Raw genomic sequence first — 21,057 nt, 5'->3', positions numbered from 1 at the left:
ATAAGGATGCGCGAATTAGGCGGCGGCCAGACAAAGATGAGGATCGGGACCGCTTGAAAGTGGGGGAAAGTGCCGGCGCCTCCGCCAACCGGGAAAGCCGCTCGCCAGTGCCGAAGCCAGCAGCCGCCGAGGACACCTGCTCGAAGCTGGAGCGAGCGCCCAGACGCGACCCGTGACATGAGGCTGTGACCGCCGCCGCCCTCCACGCCACTCTGGGCAGTGCAGTGCCAGGCCGGAGAGCGTCGGAGGACTTGACCCCGAGAAGTCTTGGTTGATCTGTATCGGACTCGACCCTACCGAAGACCACAGACCAGGGAGGCTGAGAGCCACAGCAGCGGGGACCGAGAGGCCCTAAGGGCCCAGGGGCCCCAAGGAGGACGAGGCGGCCCGAGCCGCCGGGGCGCGCGGCTATGATGGTGCACTGTGCCGGCTGTGAGCGGCCCATCCTCGACCGCTTTCTGCTGAACGTGCTGGACCGCGCGTGGCATATCAAATGTGTTCAATGCTGCGAGTGCAAAACCAACCTCTCGGAGAAGTGTTTCTCCCGGGAGGGCAAGCTGTACTGTAAAAACGACTTCTTCAGGTAAGAGGCCCCGCCGCGCCCTGCTGCCTACCACTGGCTGGCCTGAGCTCCGCCCTGGCTCCTTGGGAATTAAGGGACCAAGAGACCCACTCCAGCTTGGGAGGTGGGTGGGCAGATAGGCCTCTGCCCTCCTCAAGCCCTGTCCTCTTGTCTGTGGGATGCTGAGGCTGAGAGGAGGAAAGAGGACGCTGTTTGGCCGCCTCACCTTGGGTCTGCCGGGCAGCAGCAGAGACCGGCCAGATGGCAAAGGCCAGAAGCTGAGCAACTTGCTCTGGGCCCCTTCCCCACCCCTGAGTCCCCAGAACAGAAGCTTCAAGACTCTCCCATCCAGATCCCAAAGGCGAGCCAGGAGTTCAGAGCAGCTGAGAGCTTCGTGTTCCAAACAGAGATCCTAAGCCCAGAGGGTAATCTGAGGACAAACAGAAACTTCCCACTCCCAAAGTACCCCAGCTAAGAAGGGATCTTCTGGAGATGGGGGACGAGAACCTTCCCTTTGCCACCCCCACCCTCGCCCCTGATTAATTTTCTCCCTAGTTGGAAAGGCACTGAAGAAGTGGAACCTGAGAATCGGCAGATCTGTTTTGAGATCTGCTCTGTTCTCCCTTCCCAAGTCCATATTGGCTCCTCAGGCAGGCCAGGACCCAGTGTCTCTGTGGGCCTCAGTTTCCCAAAATGGGAAATGCTAAGGGGCAGCCTAGAAACGCGTGGGGTTTTGGGGTAGCTGCGCTTTCTTCTTACTTCCACCCGGCACCCAGACTGGCTTTGTGAGCCTGAATTCCAGGCACTGAGGGGGCGTGATTAGCTCGGCAGAGGAGAAAGGCAGCCGCCTGCCCCAGTGGCCGGGCACTTGGGAATTTGAATAGGAGAAAATGTCAGCCTCGCCTTTACACGTGTAAACTCCCCGGCCCCAGAGGCCCTGGCGCCCCTAATGTGGCATGCTTGCAAAGTACCTAATGATTTTTGATAAGGTGTATATAGCCAATTATGCTGCCGGATAAGGCCAAAAGTGACTTATGGTTTCTAATGCTCTCACTACATCAATGTCACCCAAATTCACTCTGTTTAGAGACATGGGTGTGAGTGGCCGAAGGGGTCCCCCAGGGCTCTGAGCCCTCTTCTTCCTTGCCACATAACCTGTACCCCTTCCTTTAGGTTCTGCACCACCCATTGTGTGCTCACGGGGGTACTTTCTTCCAGAGCCGAAGGAAGAAAAAGGATTTGTTCAGAGGCAAGGGAAAGAGGGCTTTGGAATGATCCCAGGGCTTGGCTGGGCAGGACCTAAGATCAGCTTTGCTTCTGTTCCCGTTCTGCTGCCTGCCAGAGCCAGAGATGGGGGAGGAGGGTGTGTGTGTGTGTGTGTGTGTGTGTGTGTGTGTGTGTGTGTGTGTGTGTGTAGGAACTGACTTCCTGTTTCCAGAATGTACTCCTCTGAGAATCTTCTGTCCCCAGCTCCTGATAGCTGGGGGATCTAGCAGGTCTCTCAGGTAACCCTAGAAAACAAGAGGAAGGTTCTGGCCTTTCTGCCCAGACCCTCCACCTTGCTGCTAAAGACAGGCAGGCAGGCAGGAAAAGTAGACAGACATAGTGGTCCCATCTGAGACACACACACCCCAATCCAGGAGGCAAAGCTAAAAATACTGAAAACCTATTCCACGGGGGCTTAAAACCCTTTGTAGGCTCCTGAAACAACTAAAGCAGACTTGGTGGGAACCTGAGGGAAAGGAGGGCATCTTAGGACCCCCTAAACCCTTGTCTGCACTCAGGGTTGAACTCTCAGCCATCACAACCCTATATAGCCCAAATCAACACACTAAACGCAGGGCCACCTCACCCCAAACCAGCCCTGACCCGGGAGATGAGAACTGGGCTTCTATTGGACCAATACAGAAATACGGGTGTCTGGGAAGCCAGATGGGGTTGGAAGAGGTCAGCACTGAAGAGGACCTGGACACCATGTCCCCACCTCACACTGACAGGAGCCTTGTATCCACAGGCGCTTTGGCACAAAGTGCGCCGGCTGTGCGCAAGGTATCTCTCCCAGCGACCTGGTGCGCAAGGCCCGGAGCAAAGTCTTCCACCTCAACTGCTTCACCTGCATGGTGTGCAACAAGCAACTGTCCACCGGAGAAGAACTCTACGTGATCGACGAGAACAAGTTTGTGTGCAAGGACGACTACTTAAGCTCCTCTAGTCTCAAAGAGGGAAGCCTCAACTCAGGTATGCAGGCCTCTGCCTCTTCCCCTTGCTTCCCTCGATCGATCCCGTTCCAGCTGCCACTCTCAACCGCTACCCCGCGCCTGCCCTGGACTGGGGCTAATCTGGTATAATTTAGGCCCGGGATTCATTTGCTAGGGGGCTTCAGGGATGGGGAGACAGGAGCTGGTTCTACAGGGGAAACCCGAGCCAGGCTCATCTTCTGGAGCCCCCCACCAACCCAACTTAGAACGGCCCCGTCAGTGTCATTTAATGTCCCGGCAAATTCTAGAAGGACCGGTGGGCTCATAGCTATTTAGTGGAAAGAGAAACGGGGCCGTGGGGGTGAGAGGGGACAGTGTGTACCCTTCTTTGCTTACACTCCTGAAGAAAGGGTCCTTCAGAGGGTGTGCCCCGTTTCCAGGGAGCTGCGGACTTGAGAAGGTCCTTTCAAACCAAACCCGGGCTGAAGAGAGAGGGCGGGCGCTGAGTCCTGGGGAGGGGTGCTCCCTGATTTGGGAGGGAACCCAGCGTCCAAGCAGAAAGCCTGGTCCTCAGGGACCGGTTTCTGAATTGGAGACAGATCGCGCTGACGCTGCTGTCCTGTCCCCAATCCATCCACCCCGCAGTGTCATCCTGTACGGACCGCAGTTTGTCGCCGGACCTCCAAGATCCGTTACAGGACGACCCCAAAGAGACCGACAACTCGACCTCATCGGACAAGGAGACCGCTAACAACGAGAATGAGGAACAGAACTCCGGCACCAAACGGCGCGGCCCGCGCACTACCATCAAGGCCAAGCAGCTGGAGACGCTCAAGGCGGCCTTCGCAGCCACGCCCAAGCCCACGCGCCACATCCGCGAACAGCTGGCACAAGAGACGGGCCTCAACATGAGGGTCATTCAGGTACGACCGACGGGCCAGCACTCCAGACCAGCAGGCGTACCTCCCGTTGGGCAGCATAGCCTGTAAATGTCTCAGCTCGGGGGGCCTTGCGTAGAGACAGTCGTGCACCCGAGGTTGGGGGCCATCTGGGCACCCTTTGGAGGCGGGGAATTTTTAGCCAAAAGATTTGATCCAGTCCCCCTGTCCTAACGACGTGAATTTTGAACAAGGTCGCCAGACATCTCTGAATTCCGTTCACCTCCTCGCCCCACCCTAACTAGCTAATGGCTTAAGCCTCTCTGGCCTTCGGGACCCCTTCCTCTTCAAGCATAGAAAAGGGAGAAGTCCTCATGCCGAAGCGCTGGCAAAGCGACAATCGGCTGGAGCTTGGCTCCTCAGCGGCGGGCGAGGTCCTGGCAGGGCAGGAGGCCTTTATAAAGCCGTCTGGCCGCGGGCAAACCGAGGACCAGGAAGCCGGGGTCTTTATGAGTCACCCCACGGGTCCACGAAATCCTTCACCCTTGGCTGGTTCGCGAAGCCCCTCTCCGCCCCTCCTGAGCTAATCCGGCCCAGCCCTCGCTTGGGGGGGAGTTGTAGTGTGCCCGAGGCGCTAGGACCCAGCAGGGCTAGCCCCGGCAGGAGAAGAGGGAGGTCAGGAATGGCAGTGAAGTCTCACTGTCCCTTCCTTCGCCCCAGGTGTGGTTTCAGAACCGAAGGTCCAAAGAACGCCGCATGAAACAGCTGAGCGCTCTGGGCGCCCGGAGACACGCCTTCTTCCGGAGTCCGCGGCGCATGCGTCCCCTGGGCGGCCGCTTGGACGAGTCTGAGATGTTGGGGTCTACCCCATATACTTATTACGGAGGTAAGGGGCACCTAGGAACGCTTTGCTACTTGCCCGGGCGCACAGCTCTTCTGGGCTTCCTGGAGTTTGGGGCCACGGTAGGGCAACCCTTATTTTTCCCCACCCACGCAGGATATACACAAAGCCATTCCTCGACAGACTAATTAGCACAGGCTACTAACCCACAGGTACGCACGCCCACACAGGACCCACCCATGGGCGCTCTCTCTCTCTCTCTCTCTCTCTCTCTCTCTCTCTCTCTCTCTCTCTCTCTCTCTCTCTCTCTCTCTCTCTCTCTCTCTCCCTCTCTCTTGCAATGAGACCGAGGTCAGCGTACCTTCCACTCCCTTTCAGGAGAGGCACATTTCTCAGGTCCTATGGGGGGGCACGGCTGGCAAACGCCAAGCACGCCTCTCTCTCCACCGCCTCATTGCCTAACTTGCACTATTCCTAGCCTGTAGCATTGGTGAGCCTGAAGAAGACTGGAACCCCACCGGCTTGACATGGGGGACAGGGGAGCCTGCCTGCTCGCAGCTTGCTTCAAAGGCAGCAATTCTGCTCTGTGACAGACGCCCTGGGTTCCAAATGGATTGGTCTAGATTGGGGGAACGAAGGGGGGAGGGGCTCTGATGCTCCGAACTCATCTTTAAGTCTGGGGAGAGTGACAGGCTGGTTTGCACTGAGGAAGTTGTTAATAGACTAAACCCTGCTTCCTCAGCCCGTCTCCTCTTGTTCCTTGGGACTCGTGTCTCATCCCAGCACCCCATCTTCCTCTCAGCTCCTCGGTGTGACCAGCTCTCTGAGGAAGGAGGGGACTGCCCGGCTACCCTTCCCTGTCTCAGTCCCCGGCTACTCTGCGGTCTCTGTGGGGAGTTGCATTTCTTTGGACCCCCAAGCCTTCCACTCCGTGGAGCCTTTAGGAGTGTCTAGCCAACGCCACTGAGCTGTTGGCCTGCTTGGGGCCTCCAAACCCAGGGTCGGAGGCAAAAAGCAATTCCCTTTAAAAGGTGGATTCAGTAACAATGCTGGGGTGGAGAGGCGGTGAAGCCAGGCAAAGCCGGGTAGCGAAAGTAAGAGGACCCCAGGCCGGACCTCCATATGCTGAAGTCTGGAAAGTTAATCTGTAGACCAGGCCGAGGTCCCTGAAAATTGCTGGCAAAACGTGCAACGGTGATTTTAATGTGGTAGTGGGGGCCCAGATTGGGGAGCCGGAACTGTGAGGTGATGGGCGTGCCCTAGGGTGTGTAATCTTTCCACCTAGTTTCGTCTCTGCACAAAAAATCTCAACCCGAAGCCCCGGAGATAGTGGGGGCGGTACCAGCCTGGAAACCCCCGCCCCAACCTGAGTAGTTAATCAAGGTTTCAGGGAGACTAGCCAACCCTGCACTGATCCTGCCGACCCCACCTTCTCGGCAGACCTGCGGGATAGGGTGGGGGACAGAACACCAGAACCCCCTTTTGCTCCGAAAACGGGATGGGGGCACGGGACCCCAACCCCCAGCCCCGCACCCCCGCCTAATCCGCACTGGGAGATCCTGGTGGTGGCGGCGGCCGTCAGCGGGCGAGAAAGGGGCCGGGTGGCGGGGCCCGCGGCTCCCCGTGGGAGCTCGGACAAAGCCCCAGCTGCGGCTTTTGTGCCCTTTTCAGACAGCGTTTGTTCCAATTACCTCCGGCCCGGCCGCCATATGGGCGGAGGCGGCGCGCACGGCTCTAGGGCCGCGGCCTTCCCTGCTTAGCGCGCTTCCTTTCCGTTCTTTTGAGGGCCTCCAAATTCGTCTCTCTCAACCTTCCTCACTTTCGGGCAGAATGGAATTTGAGGTTTTTCAAAAAGTAACTGGCCACCGTTTTTTGCTGTTACCTAAACTACCTCCAGAAAAGTCTCCAGACAGCCCTCCTCCCAACCCCGATTTGGATGCCTCAAGATTGCTTTCCGTAAAGAAAAAAGGGAGGGGGACGGGGGGGACGGTGACATCCAGAACCGGCCTGTGAACTCGGACCCCGGAACTGAGCAAAGGGTGTGGGTTTTCAGACAAGACCCTGGCCTTGGGGTCGCCGGTTTTCCCCCTGCTCTACAAAGCGGGTTGTCCCTTCAACAGGCTGTTAGGCGCTCCTTTTGGTGGGGTCCTGCACCCCAATCTTGGAGGGGCCGATCTGGAGGTTCAGGAAGCTGTGATCGAGGGGGAGGCCAGAGGGGGCTCACAGAAACAATTGTGACGGTTTGAGCACCCGACCTGTGAGTCCTGCATCCCTGAATTTGTGGTACGAATGTGCATTTATTTGGGTCAACTCTTCCAAAGGTCTCTGTTCCCAGATACTTCAAAATAACCTGGGCGTTCTAGCAGGACTCAGGAGGCTTTACCCCCACAGAAACCTCCGCAACTGGTCCTGACCTCGGGCCCCCGCGATGTCACTGAGCTTGGCTTTCTCAGTTCTAGGCAAGACTAGGAGAGGAGCCGGAGAAGACACCGAGGCTCTTTGCGCCCCGTGCCCAGGCCTCCTGCCCGCCTCTTCATGAGCTCTGGCGGCTGCCGGGTCCTGATTCTCCTGCTGGGGCCGCAACCCCGGTCTGAACCTCTTTGGTGTTTTGCGCTGCGCCAGCCGCTTGTTCCCTGCGCTCCTTTCCGAGCCTTGCAGCCACCCAGCCTAAAACCTTCCTAGTCCTCCCAGTCTACTGTCTCTGGGCTCATCTGTCTTCTTATCCACACAGTCTTTCTTTCACCTTGCACCCTTACCGCGGCTTGTTTGTTCGTTTGTCTCCCTCTTCTTCCACTTGCGCCTTCGCCTCTGCGTGGACTTAGCTGTTCGGAGTACGGTAGTCTGGGGCTAGTCTCTACTACCTCCCCGCCAACCCCGTGTCTCTGCGGATCTCTGTCTCCGACTCATCTCTCCATCTCTCTCTCAGACTTCCCTTAGCTTTGCGCCTCTGGCCTCTCCAGGCTATCTCCTCCTTTCCGCGTCTTTGGGAGCCAGCGATTCTTCAGTCTCCCCTCCCTCGCTGCCTGTGCCCCTCAGTGCTTAGACTCCTGGTGGCTTCTGTGTCTCTCCCAGTACCGCGGCCTTTCCGTATTTCTCTGTTACTTCCCAGCCTTACCCGTGGCCCTTCCATCTTCAAGATGCCAGGCTTCTCCTCAGAGCCACATTATGTTTCGGTCTAACCTAGGGTCAGTCGTATGTTCTCCCGCACATCTGTACCAACAGCCCTATCTGGACGCCCTGGCCTTCGAGTCCTCGAGTCCCCTTCGCGTGGTCCCCTAGGTCCCTGTCGGCCCTGGCAGTCTGTCCTCACGCCATCTCTTCTCCCTTGTCCCTCCCGCAGACTACCAAAGCGACTACTACGCTCCGGGAGGCAACTACGATTTCTTCGCGCACGGCCCGCCGTCGCAGGCACAGTCTCCGGCCGACTCAAGCTTCTTGGCAGCATCGGGACCTGGCTCGACGCCGCTTGGCGCGCTGGAACCACCGCTGGCTGGGCCTCACGGCGCGGACAACCCTAGGTTCACCGACATGATCTCGCACCCGGACACGCCGAGCCCGGAGCCAGGCTTGCCAGGAGCGCTGCACCCCATGCCGGGAGAGGTGTTCAGCGGCGGGCCCAGCCCGCCCTTCCCCATGAGCGGCACCAGCGGCTACAGCGGACCCCTGTCGCACCCCAATCCTGAGCTCAACGAAGCGGCCGTATGGTAAGGCCGAGGGGCCGAGTTGTCCCCTGCCACCAAGCCCCGGACGCCGCCTGGGTAAGCCACAAGAGTCCTCTCTTGAGTTCGCACCCACCAGGCAACTCGCATCACCACCCCTCAGAGCTTCGGCACGCGCCTGCACAATTTCTCGGGACCAAAGTCAATATTCTGGAGGGTCGAGATTCCAAGCACACCCTAGAAGCCCTCCGGACCCCCCCACCCAACCATCACCTCTTTGAACTAAGAGGGGGAGGGGATGAGACAAGGAACGGAGATCGTGGTACTACCCCTCCCTGCGAGCCGAGGCATTGTGAAATCCTATTTCTCGCTTTCTCTTTTTAAAAAGGAAGGAAGGAAGGAAGGAAAGAAGAAAGAGAGAGGTTGAAAGGGGAGGAGAGAGAGAGAGAGAAAGAGAGAGATGAGGAAAGCCTCAGCCAGAGAAGAAAAATGAGGAGGACCGCTGGTGAACGGTGGCTTTGCTGGAAGACAAATCCACCTGCGAGTTGGCGCCCCCTGGTGGCTCAAGGCCAGCTTGTCTAGGAAGCTGCGCGGTCAGGGACAGGCCTTCAGATCCCAACTCCCTGCTCCTTCATACTTTTGAGTCTGAGGGCCCTGGCAGGATTCGAACCCTCCCACTCTGCTCTGACCCTGAGCCGGGCGCTAAGTCATTGGGCATCTGCCCACGGATCACTCTCCCTGCCCGGGGCCTGGAGGCTGAGCCATCAGGACGAACAGTATTATACTTTTTTGGAAGTCGGACGCTTCTAGTTTCCTTATTTTGTATAAAGAAGAAACAAATAAAGTATGTTTTTGTGTCTACTGTTTATTTATTGTACTCTAGTTATCCGGGGCTGGACATTTTTATATTTTTAAGAGGAGGGTGGGGCAGAGTTGGGGGAGGGGAGCCAGAAGGAGGTTTACCAAAAAAAACAAACAAACAAACAAAACACATAAAAAATACAAAAACAAGCAAACGAAAATTTAAAAAAATCAACTTTTTTTTATAAAAGAAAGATTAATAAAAAAAAAAACTTTTCTCCCTCAGTTCTGTGTGGTCTTTTTTTTTTTTTTTTCCATTCAGTATCTTGAGGGTCAGGGTAGGTGCCCCTAACATCACGACTTGACAGTTATGAAGACCCTCTCCCACCCACTAGGGCAATGATTCCAAACCTATGGGTCGAGACCCTGGGAGGAAAAAAAAAAAAAAAAAAACAACCTTTCCCAAGACTTACCGGAGACCATCGGAAAACACAGATACTTACATTGCAATTACAGAATTACAGTTATGAAGTAGCGCCGAAAACAATTTTATGGTCAGGGGTCACTGCAATGTGAGGAATCGGATTAAAAAGTCACAGCGCTAGGAAGGTTTCATTCTTATTAGGTGTTTTTTTAATTATTATTTCATTTTTTACTGTGTGTGTGTGCACACGTGCATAATGTGTGTGTGCAGAGACCAGAGGACATTTGGGAGTCAGCTCTCTCCTTCCTCCAGGTGGGTCCCGGGGATGGGAATTCAGAAGGCGAGGCTTTGCAGCAATCCCCTCTACCAGCTGAACCCTCTTGCTGGTCCCTTTTGGGGAATTTCTGTGGCGAGCGATTTTCTCTCCGGCTTTTGTTCAGATCACAAACCAGTGGGGTGCATAGTAGGCCTACAGGATGTCTGAGGAATAAACAGGGGCTTGCTTCCGTCTGCCTCAGTTGTGTTGAAAGAACTGTCGTCTGGCATGCTGGGCGTAGACCTGCAAACCCAGCCCTTGGGAAGCTGAGGTAGGAGGATGGCAGGTTCTAGGCCAGTCTGGGTTGCATAGTGAGACCTTGTCTCAGGGGGAAGGGGGACTGGGTGGGATTCTGAATTCTTTTTAGAAATTATTTATTTTTATTTCATGTGCATCAGTCTTTTGCCTGCATGCACGTCTGAGCGTTGAGGGTGTCAAATCTTGGAGTTACGGACAGTTGTGAGGCGCCATGGGGTTGCTGGGAATTGAACTCAGGACCTCTGGAAGAATGGTCAGTGCACTTAACCGCTGAGCCATCTCTCCAACCCCGGGATTCTAATTTCATCCGTATTTATATTGAATGTGGTTCCAGGCGGCTGCAGACAAAAGCAGAAAACGTTCCAGTCTTGCGCACAGTAGGTACAGTCATCTTCAGGGCATCTGCTAGGGCGGACGGGTTCTGGAGGGTAAGCCTGTGGTTCTTCAAGCCTCATAAAGTGTGTCCTATCTTTAGACATAGACAGGGCTGGCTATGACTTTTGTTGATGATGTCGATGTTGTTGTTGTTTTCTTTTGGGGACGGAGTCTTGCCATATAACCCCAGGCTAGCCTCGAACTTGAGGCAACACCTCCTTAGCACAGAGTTACAGGGGGGGTGCCCCACTCTGACTCCTGTGTGTGGAGCTAAGGATCTAACGAACCCAGGGCTTCATGTATGCTGGGTGAGTGAGTACTCTACCCACTGAGCTTCCTGTCAGGCCCCTGAATATGATTTAGGAGGCCTGAGACCACACCTAGAAACAAAGCCTCTCTCTTCTCTGCCTCAGTTTCCTGACTTGGAGAAGTCGGGGGGGGGGGCTGGGGTTACTGCTTCTTTCCTTCCCCTCCTACTCAGGCCTGATAGAACCAGAAAGATTGAAACTGTGAAAATGAGCGCGGCAGCGGCTGCCTGTGGGTCCCTTGTCACTCATGCTCAGGAGGGGGAGCTGGCCCACTTTAGCATCGGTGAAGAGGGTTTGGGGGTGGGGAGAATGAACTGCTTGTAATGAGCACAAGAACAGGGAAGATTCCCGCATGGTGGCCAAAATTCTTAGATCTTCATCAGATAACTGCTAGCTGCTCCCATGGAGAGCTGTAACAAAAGGCAGAAAAACCCATCACCCAGAATGCTAGGCACCTTGGTAAGGTGGACCCCCCCAGTCTCTTTTTCCTCGGTATCCTTACCCCCATCCCCCACCCTCGCACTTCAAGTTTCTGCGAGGCTAGGCGTTTCCTCTCCCACTGAGGCCAGACAAGGCAGCCCAGCTGGAAGAACACATCCCGTGTAACAGGCAACAGCTTTTGGGATAGCCCCGCCCCCTCCAGCTGTTTAGGACCCACATGAAAGTCAAGCCGCACATCGGCTAGATATGCACGGGGAGTCCTAGGTCCAGACCCTGTGTGTTCTTTGGTTGGTGGTTCAGACTCTGAGGGCCCCAAGGGTCCAGGTGACTTGATTCTGCTGGTCTTCCTTTTTTCTCTTGGAACCCAATACTCTTTCAGGTTCATGACAACATTCTAGACCAAGGGTTCTCAACCTGTGGATGGAGATCCTTTTGTATGTGTGTGTGTGGGGGGGGTGTCGTGTATCTGATATTTACATTGTGGTTCATAACAGTAGCAGAATTACAGTTATGAAGTAACGATGAGGTAATTGTAGAGTGGGCGGGCGGGGTTCACCACGACATGAAGTACTGTGTTAAAGGGTCGCAGCGTTAGGAAGGTTGAGAACCACAGGTCTAGACAGAGCCCCGTTTAGTCTCTAGTTCCTTGACCAGATGAGCAGCCCGGTTTTTTGTGTAGGTTTTGTGGATTTGATTTTAACAAACCTATCAGGCCTTGCCTAGTTCCTGCCAGTTCACCAGCAACAGAATAAACACCCTCACGATGACTTCTCTGCAAGGGTCCTGGAAGGGGTTGTTGTCCCCTCAGGATGCTAACAAAGGTCGAGGGACTTGCCCAAGGTCACACAGCTGCCAGAGGCGAGACTCAGCCCACACAAGCATCAGATTCCCTTTCTGTTCCTCTGGAGCGCCCTGGCTGCCAGTAGATACTAGAAGCACTGTGTGGGGAGAGGGGATGGTCAGTCCCCACATCTCCCCTGATGACTTTCTGGCAGTGTGTAAGGTATGTAGAGAGGCCTGTTCAGGACGGAGTTGAAAGCTGAGGACCCTGGCTTTCCTGAAGCTGTCAAGAAGCTGGATGGGGAAGGGAGAGGAAAGAAAGAAGGATGTAGGGAAAAGGGAAAGAGGAAGCTTAGAGGAGGAGGGGCGGGGCTCCAGAGGGGAGAGGAGGAGTCTCCTGCTTCTCAGGTACCCCAGCCACCTGTCTGTATGGGACAATGGAGCCCCAGGGTGTCAGGGAGCTCCATTCATGGTCACAGCAGAGCTCACGCTGGGATGTATACACACATGTGCAAACACACCACGGACATGTATAGGCCACACCTCTTCCCTTGTGGACACACGGGCACCGACAGAAGCATCGTGCAGACAGAGGGTCCAGGGTACACACACCAATCCCTTCAACACACAGCTGAGTATACACACAGAGACAGACGTGCTCTGAAGATGGGCATGTGGTAAAACGCAGAGACACATGCATGCATGCATGCGTTTCCTATGAGCACACACACCCAGGGGTGCTAATCCTGCTGCTTCCCTTCCCTTCCCTGTTCACATCCTCCACCCAGGGGAACAGAGGAGGGGGTTTACCCTTACTCAGAGGATGATTAATCCAGGGGCCCATCAAGAATCTCAAAGGGGCTTCAGAAGCCTGCTCAATGGGGAGCTCTGGGTCCCCAAAAAGATTACCTGCTTGGAGAACCAGAGGTCAATCACTGCTCACCATTCTGAGCCTCAGTTTGCTCTTCTGTGAAATGGACTCGGGGTCATTTCATCTGAGGAGTGCGCTGGAGATGAAAGAGATAGATAGATGAACAGATGAGTGAATGGTGGATGGATGGTGATTAGGAAGTGGACAGAGGAAATTCAGGGACTCTTTGTTGGCCATGGTGTTGCATGCATATAATCCCAACTACTTGCACATAATTCCAGCTACTTGGGAAGCTGAGGCTGAAGGATTGCAGGTTCAAGGCCAGCCCCAGCCTGTTCACGACTCTGTTTCAAAAGTAAAACAAACAAACAAAAACACACACAAGTAGCTCAGTAGTAGAACCCTTGCTTAGCCCATGCAGGCTCTGGTACTGTGAGGGGAGGGTAGGTTCTTGACAGAGCCATTGCTGGTAGAAATGTGACTGGAGTTTGTTTAAAGTCCCCTCCACAGTTCAACACAGCTAACCAAAGAGACAAAGCACATGAGAGTCACCAATGTCAAAAGACATAAGGACACCCGGCTCTCACCCCACCATGTCATCCTCTCCCTCTCTTCCACCCACCCCCTTCCTTATTCCTTCTGTTGATCCTTCCACTGATGTCTCTGATAATGTCTTGCCACCTCCCCAGCACCTAAGTTCAAAAGTAAAGAGCTTCTGAGAATTAAAGAACCTGGAGAGGGCTGGAGAGATGGCTCAGAGGTTAAGAGCACTGTCTGCTCTTTCAGAGGTCCTGAGTTCAAATCCCAGCAACCACATGGTGGCTCACAACCATCTGTAATCAGGTCTGGTGCCCTCTTCTGGCCTGCAGGCATACATGCAGGCAGAAAGCTGTACGAAGTATACATAATAAATAAATGAATTTTTTTTTTAAAAAGAACCTGGAGAGATGGCTCTGAGGTTAAAAGCACTGGCTGTTCTTGCAGAGGACCTGGGTTCGATTCCCAGCAACTACATGGCAGCTCACAACTGTATACTCCAGCAGAAGGAGATCTTCTGACCTTAGTTGGCAACTGCACTCACTTGACATACACAGGGACAGAGAGAGAGAGAGAGAGAGAGAGACAGAGAGAGAGAGAGAGAGAGAGAGAGAGAGAGAGAGAGAGAGAGATTAATCTTTAATAAGAATTTTTAAACACTTGGGAGGCAGAGGCAGGCAGGTCTCTGTGATTTTCTGGAGAGTGAGTTCCAGGACAACCAGGGCTACACAGAGAAACCCTGTCTTGGAAAACAAAACAACAAAGCAAAACCATTTTTTTTTTTTACGTCGGGGTTGGGGATATGCCTCAGTGGCAGAGCGCTTGCCTAGCAAGCGCAAGGTCCTGGGTTCGGTCCCCAGCTCCGGAAAAAAAAAAAAAAATACGTCTAGGTAAGGAGGCGAATTGAGCTCTGGCTGTGTCCCCAGCTTTAGAAAAAGAAAACATCAACCCGTCGCCCAGTGTCCTTAGAAACCCGCAGACTCTAGACAGTTAAAAATTCCAACCAACACTGGACATCAGTTAAGCCATTTGGGCTCCAACACCAACATGTGTGCATGTCTGCAGTCCCTGTCCCCTGTTCTGCCGGCCGTTCAGAGCACGAGAGCTGCCCCCCTCCCCAACCTCAGAAGTAATATTTAAAATGCAGAATGGCTGTGGAGGGCTCTGCTCTCCCGCCTTGTCATGCAGTAAAAAACATATAAACAGAATAAATTCCCTCTGCAGTTCTGATGAGGAGAGCACCGGGTCCCTGACTGGAATTTTAAGTCCCGCCTCAGCCGCTGCGCCTCGCACAGCTGATTTATGTGAACCCGGGTGCTCCTCTGCATATTTCTCCTGCTCAGCTCAATGGCTGGGCACCCCTTCCCATGCTATTAGCGTTATTAACACCTGGGCGGCCAATCACCGCAAATGGGCCGTTACGGTGATGGACGGAAGCTTCTCCAACCCCACATCCAGTTCGGCTTCCGGCTCCAGCCCTACCCTAGACAGCCCCTCCTGCTTCAAAGTTCAAGCTGAGAGCCAGGTCTGTCTCCATTTGCCCACACCCCAACACTGGATAATGAGATCCGGAGAATGTTGGAGGGACAACCCTTACCCCATCACGTGCCTGCGGCTTCCTGGGGGACATAGGTGGTGTGACTCTTATACATTTCGTCACTTAAATTCCTCTCGATTTTTCTGTTATTTAAGTTATTGTTACTTTTAGTTACGTGTGTGTGTGTGTGTGTGTGTTGTGTGTGTGTGTGTGTTGGTGCACATGAGTGCTGGTGCCCACAGATGCCAACAGCACCAGACTACCTGAAACTGGTGTTACAGGCAGTTCTGAGGCCCATGATGTGTGGATGCTGGGAATCGAACTCAGGCCCTCTAGGAAGGCAGAATATGCTCTTAGTGCCCCAGCCATCTCTTCATCCACACATCTCAAGCCTTCTTACATGTTTTTAAACATTCTGATTATATTTGTTTATTGGAGGAAGGGATCGTCCAAGGGCTATGGCACGTATGTGGTGGTCAGAGGGATAATCCTCTTACCACCAAGTGAGGATCAAATACGGCAAATGCCTTTACCCTCTGAGCCATCTCATGCGCACTCCAGTTTTTAATACCTCAGAGAATCTTCCAGTGTGGGGGAGGGGGGACATTTGATACACCCACTGGCCAGGGATGGAATTGAGGCCAAGGAAGGACAAGAATGTGGCCTAAATTCTCATGAAGGCCTCACAGTGGTTTTGGATCACAAGCAAGATCTCCTGCTGTTCAAGGTGTGACCCTTGGTGGCTTCAGGGGGCTGGGGGAGGGGGACATTGCAGACTGTGAGCTCTAGGGTAACCATGGGCATGTCGGTTGGATTATATATGCACACGCACACATCAAATCCAAGTCCCTGCTATCTCTCTTTCACTGGAGTAAAATCTAGGGTTAATTCTCTTGGTTCAGAAATGGCTGAGAATCCCCAGGCTGAGATGGGGCTCACCGGGCAGAGTACTCACCCAGGACGCATGGAGCCCTGCCTTCTGTTCCCAACATTATATAAAAAGACTTGGTCCAAAACCCTGAAATCTCAACACTGAGGCTGAAGCAGGAGGATCGGGAGTTCAAGGTCATCCTCAACTACACTGCAAGTTTGAAGCCAGCCTGGGACAGGGTATAGAAAACCCTGCCTCATTTAAAAAAAAAATGGTGAGGGATCAATGAGAACCAGAGAAAAAGAAAAGAGAGAGAAAACAAATGTGGTCTCCAGGTGTGGTGGTGCACGGATTCAATCCCAGCACTCAAGAGACAGAGGCAGGAGGAGCTCAGTGAGTTCAAGGCCAGCCTGGTCTACACAGTGGAGTTCCACAACAGGTAGAGAGAACCTGTCTCAGGTAGGTAGGTAGGTAGGTAGGTAGGTAGGTAGGTAGGTAGGTAGGTAGGATGGATGGATGGATGGATGGATGGATGGATGGATGGATGGATGGATGGGTATGTAGGTAGGTATATAGATAGATAGACAGATACATAGATAGATACATAGATAGATGTCATTGTCAAGGTTATACAAGGCCATGTATATTACAGTCCAATCACAGAACCTTCATGAGGGGACCCGCCAAGAAAGAACTGGTAGGGCTGACAATCTCCATTTGCAGCAAAGGGTGATTACTGCCATCTGTTCAATTCCCTTCTTTGAGAAAGTGCTTCGAACATTTTTAAGCCAGCACTAACCAGGTGGGGCAGGGTGCACATGTCACCCGTGCTCTCGGGAGGCTGAGGTGAGAAGGTCACCATGAGTCTGAGGCCAGACTGGGTGACACAGTGAGACCCCCAACTCTAAAATGATAAATGGAGGCCAGGGATATCACTCGGAGAGGGGGGAATTCTCGCCGAGTATCCACCATGGCCTGGGTCTGATCTTAGTTCTGAAAAAAAAAAAAAAGCGGGTGTGTAAGTGGCATTTTGTTAGCTTCAGGAACCCAGTTAACAAGGCCCTAGCAACCAGGATCTTTTCAAAAAATTATCTCCTTCTACTTCTGCCCCTCCAAGTGATATCATGGGGTGAACAGTGAACACAGCCTACCCCATACATTCTCTCTCTGTCTCTCTCTCTCTGTGTGTCTCTCTCTGTCTCTCTCTCTGTGTCTCTCTGTGTCTCTTTGTCTCACTGTGTCTCTCTCTCTGTGTCTCTCTCTCTTTCTCTCTCTCTCTTCCTCCTTCCCTCCTCCTTCGCCCACCCTCCTTCTCTCCTCAGGGTGTCTCTGTGTAGCTCTAGCTGTCCTGGAACTCCGCTATGTAGACCAGGCTGGCCTTGAGCTCAGAGATCCACCTGCCTCTGCCTCCCAAGTGCTGGGATTAGAGGTGTGCTCCACCACCCTCCGACACGTTTATTTTCTCCCTATTTGCCTATAGATGTCAGCTTATTGCTGTTCTTTTTATTTGGGCAACATAAAAACCAACAAACAAAAAATCTACTTGGGTTTCTTTAAAGAAGACAGACAGATGCCCTGTGCTGAGAGCCGCAGTCTCCCTGGTTGATGCTGGGACCATTGTCAATTTCATCTCCCAGCTATCGATGATGTCTGCATGATCACCAGCTTTGCATGATGTCTGGGATTCCTGACATCAAAAATCAACATCATCAGGTAAAGCCTCTGTTATCTGGACAACTGGCTCCTGCAGGAGGGACAAGTCCCACTTCAGCGACTGGCATCCTCTGAAGGCCTGACACCCCAGAAGGAAGTCTCTCATCTCTATTTTCTGAGCCCTCTGGCCACTTGGAGCAATGCCCCGATGATGGCACTGTGTCCTTACTGTCCCTAAGACCTCCTTATCAAACATGCAGAGGGCTCAGCTTGGGAACAGACTGGAGGCTTCCTCATCCTCCCTGTGTCTGATACACAGGCTTGCCTAGTTCTAGGAAGGCGGGTTTCCCATTTCCAGTAGAATTGAAGCTTTCTTTCCAAAGGCTACGGAGAGTAAGATCTATGGCTGTAAGATCGAGTAAGGTCGAAGATGTGTCTAAGTGGTTAAGGGCACCAACTGCTCTTGCAGAGGACCTGGGTTCGATTACCAGCACCCACATAGCATCTCACAACTGCCTGTAACTCCAGTTCCAGGGGATCAGACACCCCCTTTGGCCCTTGCAGGCCAACACTTGTACACTTAAAAGCTTTCAAAAGAATCTTTAGAGATGCTGCAGAGATGGACAAACTTGGAAGATAACGTAGGCTGGAGGTGACATTTCAGCAATGTGTCTGCCCAGAGAGCTGGCCCCTAGGTGGTCCACTGTGCAGAACTGAAAACATCTCTGTGCTGACCATCCCGACCTGTGACATCTCAATTTGAGACTGGCTTTGGCACCGTTGTGCCGTGTTGTACGCATCTCTGATGTCAGCTAGAAATCTGGAGATCTCCCTACCCACCCGTCACACGCTCACTTATTCGACTACTCACCCAGGGTCTGCACACAGTGTGGCCACAGGATGCTCCTCTGGATCAGGATACAGTCTTGACAATTTGGTCCCGCTGCATTGTTCAGAGAGACACCAAAGCCATGAGAATGAGGGGGCAGTAGCTGCAGGTGACAAGAAAAGAGGGTGACACCCAGTGTGGAGGCACACACTTGCCATCTCAGAATTCGGAAGGCTGAGACAGGAGGATGATGAATTTGAACATGACCACATAGTGAGACCCTATCTAATAGGGGAGGGGTGAGTAACACAGAGGTTCTAACATTTGTGTTGGCAGGGTGTTCTCCTGCTCCCGCCTAGGGATGCTAGCTAGCTTTTGGGTACTACAAAAAGGTCACTAAACAATAGAATACATTTTTGAAACAAAAGGTAAACAATTTAGCAACATTTTAAGCAAAGGAGAACTTAAGTTGAGCAAGGATGTATAAGGCCAGGAGGACCCCAGCTACAATATGTGTGTGTGTGTGTGTGCGTGTGTGTGTGTGTGTGTGTGTGTGTGTGTGTGTGTGTGTGTATACATATATATATATGTGTGTGTGTGTGTGTGTGTGTGTATATGTGTGTGTGTGTGTGTGTGTGTGTGTGTGTGTGTGTGTGTATATATATCCCCAAACCGCCAGGAGGCTGTCAAGATCTTACTTCCCACTCTGAAGACTCTGAAGGAAACTAAGGCTCTGACGGGTTCATCCACCTGCTGTGTGGCCTGCTGGAAAGAAATGGAGGTGGGATTTGAACCCAGGCCTCCTTACCCAGCATGGTGTGTTTTCTGACTACCTCCACATCTCAGAAGAAAGACCCAAGCTATGACTCCAGTATCACTCCAGTTTCCTCCTGTGTGATGTGAGACTAGCTGTCAAGCCCATGTCCGAGGACTAGGGAGTCAAGAGACTGTACCAGCCCAGCGAGGTCCCCATCATGAGGAATAAGAGAGACTCTGCCTCCTGTCCCCAGCCTTCTCCCCGCCAGGCCGATTGCAAAAGGAGCAGCTTGGCCATTTGTTCTTCAAACACTGATTTTTTTTTTTTCTCCTTAGATCTTTTTGGCGGGGAAGGGCTGGGGACGGCAATCAGTTTTCGGACTTAAGATAAAAAATCACAGGAAAGGGGCTGCTTGACTCTCTATAATTAATGGGGCGGCCTGTAATAGGATTCTCCTGCCCATGGCGCTCCCAGGAAACACCTTTTTACATAAGATATTGCCCACGCCGGAGTGGCAGTGGGTGATTTATGGGGTTCCCTGCTGCACAAAGCGTCTCCCAGGGTTGCCAACCGCTGGATTTATCAGGGAATTTGGAAACCGGGCGCAGAGCCCGCCTGTGACATTTTTGGTGGAATTTAAACAGCACAAACACTGAGGAGGAGAGGAGCAGGTGAGACAGGGAGAGGGCTCCGTTTAGACCACGGGGCCAGAGCAGGAGAGTCCCGGACCGTGATTTATAGCTGGGAAGACACAGGCAAGAAAACCGAGCTATCGACTGACCATGCGTCTAAGGCAGTGGTTCTCAACCTGTGGGTCGTGACCCCCCTTGGGGTGAAATGATCCTTTCACAGAGGTCACATAGCAGACACCCCGCATACCAGATACCTACACGACACTTCATAACAATAGCAAAATTACAGTTATGGAGCAGCAACAAGATAATTTTATGGTTGGGGGAGGGGCTCACCACAACACAAGGAACTGTATTAAAGGGTCGCAGAGTTAGGAAGGTTGAGAACCACCGATCTAAATCCTGAACGAGTTGGCCTGGCTGTTGTTTCAGACACCGTGTGAGTGGTCATCCATCCACTGTGACCCACGCATACCATGGGGCCACTCTATGCTGTAGGCTGCCAATCCTTCTGGGAGCCGAGGGCTAACTTTACCCTCATTTAGGGAGTTCTGAAGGGGGGTGGCACCTCTTTGTTCATTCAGTGGCCAAGTTTTGCTCAAGACGGAGAGTGAATCCTAAGCTAGGCATGGGGCTGGGGAAAGCAGTCTGTGGGTATGAAATTCTGCCTCAGGACCTTTGCACATGCTGCTACTATGATTCTACCCATTCCCCTCATTGTTTTGGGTCCTCAGTACAAAATCACACCTTTTCACAGCTGCGGGTGTGGCTCAGTGGTAGGGCGCTTGCCTAGAGGCTGTTGGAGCTGGCTTGGCTCCCTAGTGCTGTCAAAAAACAAATAACAAAAACAACAACAACAACAAAGCAGTTTTCCCTCTTACCTGCTAGATACTCGTATCAATGTAGGTTATGAACTAGCCCATCGGAAAGTTGGGATTCCTTTAACTACTCCATCATAATCAAACAGCCAATGTGGCTTCTGCAACCCACCCCCCATCTTCCTCACCTCTCTTTAAAACTCCCATCAGTAAGACATTGTGTGCATGCTTGTATACGTGTAAGCGCTCACGTGTGTGCGCATGCATATGAACACCAGAGGTCATCCTCAGGTGTTGTTTCGCAGGACGACAGGCAGCTGCCAGCCAACTCTGCCTTCCTCCCTCCTCCTCCTGCTCCAGGGTGACAACTGCTCCTTTGTCAGACAAAGCATGGAGATGAGACAGAGGGGTCTGGATGAACCCTGGTAGCTGAGGGGAAGGAGCAGTGGGCAGCCACAGCGAGGCCAGCAGGATGCAGGTCAGAAGAAACACACATTCACAGACACAGGTTGCAATGTCCCTGGGCAGCCCCAGGCAAATGCCCTCTGACCCGGATCCATTTCCAGGCTCCACTCTCCCAACTGAGAGCCCAGGGCATCAGCATCAATGTCCACTCACTGCCTGCACCTGCCCCTGCCACAGCAAGTCCTAGTGACAGGGCTGCAGTATCCCCTGTTCCTTTGTCCCCTGACTCCCGCCCCCCCTGGTCTC

General features: G+C 53.1%; 1 protein-coding gene across 1 annotated transcript; it reads left to right on the top strand.

Moving 5' to 3' along the window:
- Positions 1-51: 51 nt before the first annotated feature.
- On the top strand, positions 52-9,004 carry Lhx5 (LIM homeobox 5). The gene is made up of 5 exons (XM_032886669.1): positions 52-583; positions 2,577-2,800; positions 3,406-3,683; positions 4,359-4,524; positions 7,820-9,004. The coding sequence occupies exons 1-5, from the start codon at positions 411-413 to the stop codon at positions 8,185-8,187; spliced, it is 1,209 nt and encodes a 402-aa protein (XP_032742560.1). The 5' UTR covers positions 52-410; the 3' UTR covers positions 8,188-9,004.
- The last annotated feature ends 12,053 nt before the right edge of the window (positions 9,005-21,057 follow it).

Source organism: Rattus rattus, chromosome 16, assembly GCF_011064425.1.
Source record: "Rattus rattus isolate New Zealand chromosome 16, Rrattus_CSIRO_v1, whole genome shotgun sequence".
In the NCBI taxonomy this organism is placed as follows: domain Eukaryota; kingdom Metazoa; phylum Chordata; class Mammalia; order Rodentia; family Muridae; genus Rattus; species Rattus rattus.
Note: the sequence above shows the minus strand (reverse complement) of the source record. Positions and strands in the feature narration are given on the sequence as shown.